Source organism: Pleurodeles waltl, chromosome 5, assembly GCF_031143425.1.
Source record: "Pleurodeles waltl isolate 20211129_DDA chromosome 5, aPleWal1.hap1.20221129, whole genome shotgun sequence".
NCBI classification, from domain to species: domain Eukaryota; kingdom Metazoa; phylum Chordata; class Amphibia; order Caudata; family Salamandridae; genus Pleurodeles; species Pleurodeles waltl.
Window position 1 is genome coordinate 1,273,852,790 of NC_090444.1, and position 1,698 is coordinate 1,273,854,487.

General features: G+C 52.9%; 1 protein-coding gene across 1 annotated transcript; it reads left to right on the top strand.

The window, feature by feature from the left end:
* The first annotated feature begins 434 nt into the window (after window positions 1–434).
* On the top strand, window positions 435–1,212 carry LOC138296414 (ferritin heavy chain, oocyte isoform-like). Its single transcript, XM_069235512.1, has one exon. The coding sequence runs from the start codon at window positions 504–506 to the stop codon at window positions 1,035–1,037; it is 534 nt and encodes a 177-aa protein (XP_069091613.1). The 5' UTR covers window positions 435–503; the 3' UTR covers window positions 1,038–1,212.
* The last annotated feature ends 486 nt before the right edge of the window (window positions 1,213–1,698 follow it).

Sequence of the window (1,698 nt, forward strand, 5' to 3'; positions counted from 1 at the left end):
CTCTCCACATCACTGAGCCTGAACCCCCCCGGCAGCTCAACGGACCCCAACCAAGCAGCCAACAACCTCACACAGTGGATCACCAACTGCGCCGACCACCTCGCACCGCTGAAAAGCCATCCCACCAGACCCAACAACAAGAAAGCCCCCTGGTTCAACAGCGACCTCAAGAACTCCAAGAAGACGGGACGATAGTTGGTTGTAGGTCGCTAGTTGCCAAGCAGACTGAGTGCTCCTGCTCCAACAGTGTTTGGACGGAGCTCTCTGCCTGCAAACGCCCCAAGTGCATTTTTTCTGGCCAGGGAGGGCCGTTAGATTCCCAAGGTCGAGGACGCAGCCCAGGAAGCCAGTATCGGCATCCTCTCCAAGGCCTAGTTCTCCTGACTCCAGCCCACCTCCCCGTGTTATTGGTACATTCCAGGCCTACCTCTCGCAAGACTTATCGTAAAGGCTGTTTAGAACTCCGGGATCTCCTAAGATCCGTCTAATCTCTCCTAAACACCATGAGCTCCCAGGTGAGGCAAAACTACCACCAGGACTGTGAAGCAGCCATCAACCGCCAGATCAACCTCGAGCTTTACGCCTCCTATGTTTACTTGTCTATGTCAAAATACTTTGATCGCGATGACGTTGCCCTGAAGAACTTTGCCAAGTTCTTCTTGCACCAGTCTCACGAGGAGCGTGAACATGCAGAGAAACTGATGAGGCTGCAGAACCAGCGGGGTGGGCGTATCTTCCTTCAGGAAGTTAAGAAGCCAGAACGGGACGAGTGGGGAAGTGGTCTAGAGGCCATGGAGGGTGCCCTGCAGCTGGAAAAGAGCGTGAACCAGTCACTTCTGGATCTGCACAAGCTGTCCACCGATCGCAATGATCCTCATTTGTGCGACTTTCTAGAGACCCATTATCTGGAAGAACAAGTGAAGTCCATTAAGGAGCTGGGCGACCACGTGACAAACCTGCGCAGAATGGGTGCTCCTAGCAATGGCATGGCAGAGTACCTGTTCGATAAGCACACCCTTGGTGAAGAGTCCAGTTAGGCTCAGTTCGCCAACCATTCCAGACTCCTGAAGTTGCTTTTACATCTTTCTTTGTCTTGAATGCATTTTTTTATTTTTCTTCCCCTCCCAGCGAGAGAACTTGTGACAAGTTCAGGTTTTCTTTGCTGTAACGCTTTTGCATCCATTAAAGTGACTCTGAAAGTTAAAAAAAGAACTCCAAGAAGAACTGCCGCACCCTCGAGAAAACCTGGCGAAAAAACCCAACTACAGACAACATGACCGCCCTCAAGCACGCCTCCCGCAAACACCACCAGCTGATCCGCACCACCAAGAAGACAGCATTCAAAGAACGACTAGACAACAACGCACACAACAGCAAGGAACTCTTCAACATCGTCAAAGAGATCTCCAACCCCAGCGCCGGAAACAACGACATCACGCCCTCACAAGACCTCTGCGACTCACTCGCCTCGTTCTTTCACCGCAAGATAGCCGACATACACAACAGCTTCGGCGCACAGACCACGTACCCAACCACCAAACCAACGCCCCCCAACACCACCCTCCGCGCCTGGACCCCGGTCAGCACCGAAGACACTATCCACACAATGAACACCATCCATTCCGGATCTCCGACCGACCCATGCCCCCACCACGTCTTCAACAAGGCCGACTGCATCATCGCAGCCCATCTCCGGGA

What these genes read in the sequence shown, in the direction of transcription:
- LOC138296414 (XM_069235512.1), top strand. Translation starts at nt 504, where the DNA reads ATGAGCTCCCAGGTGAGGCAAAACTACCACCAGGACTGTGAAGCAGCC.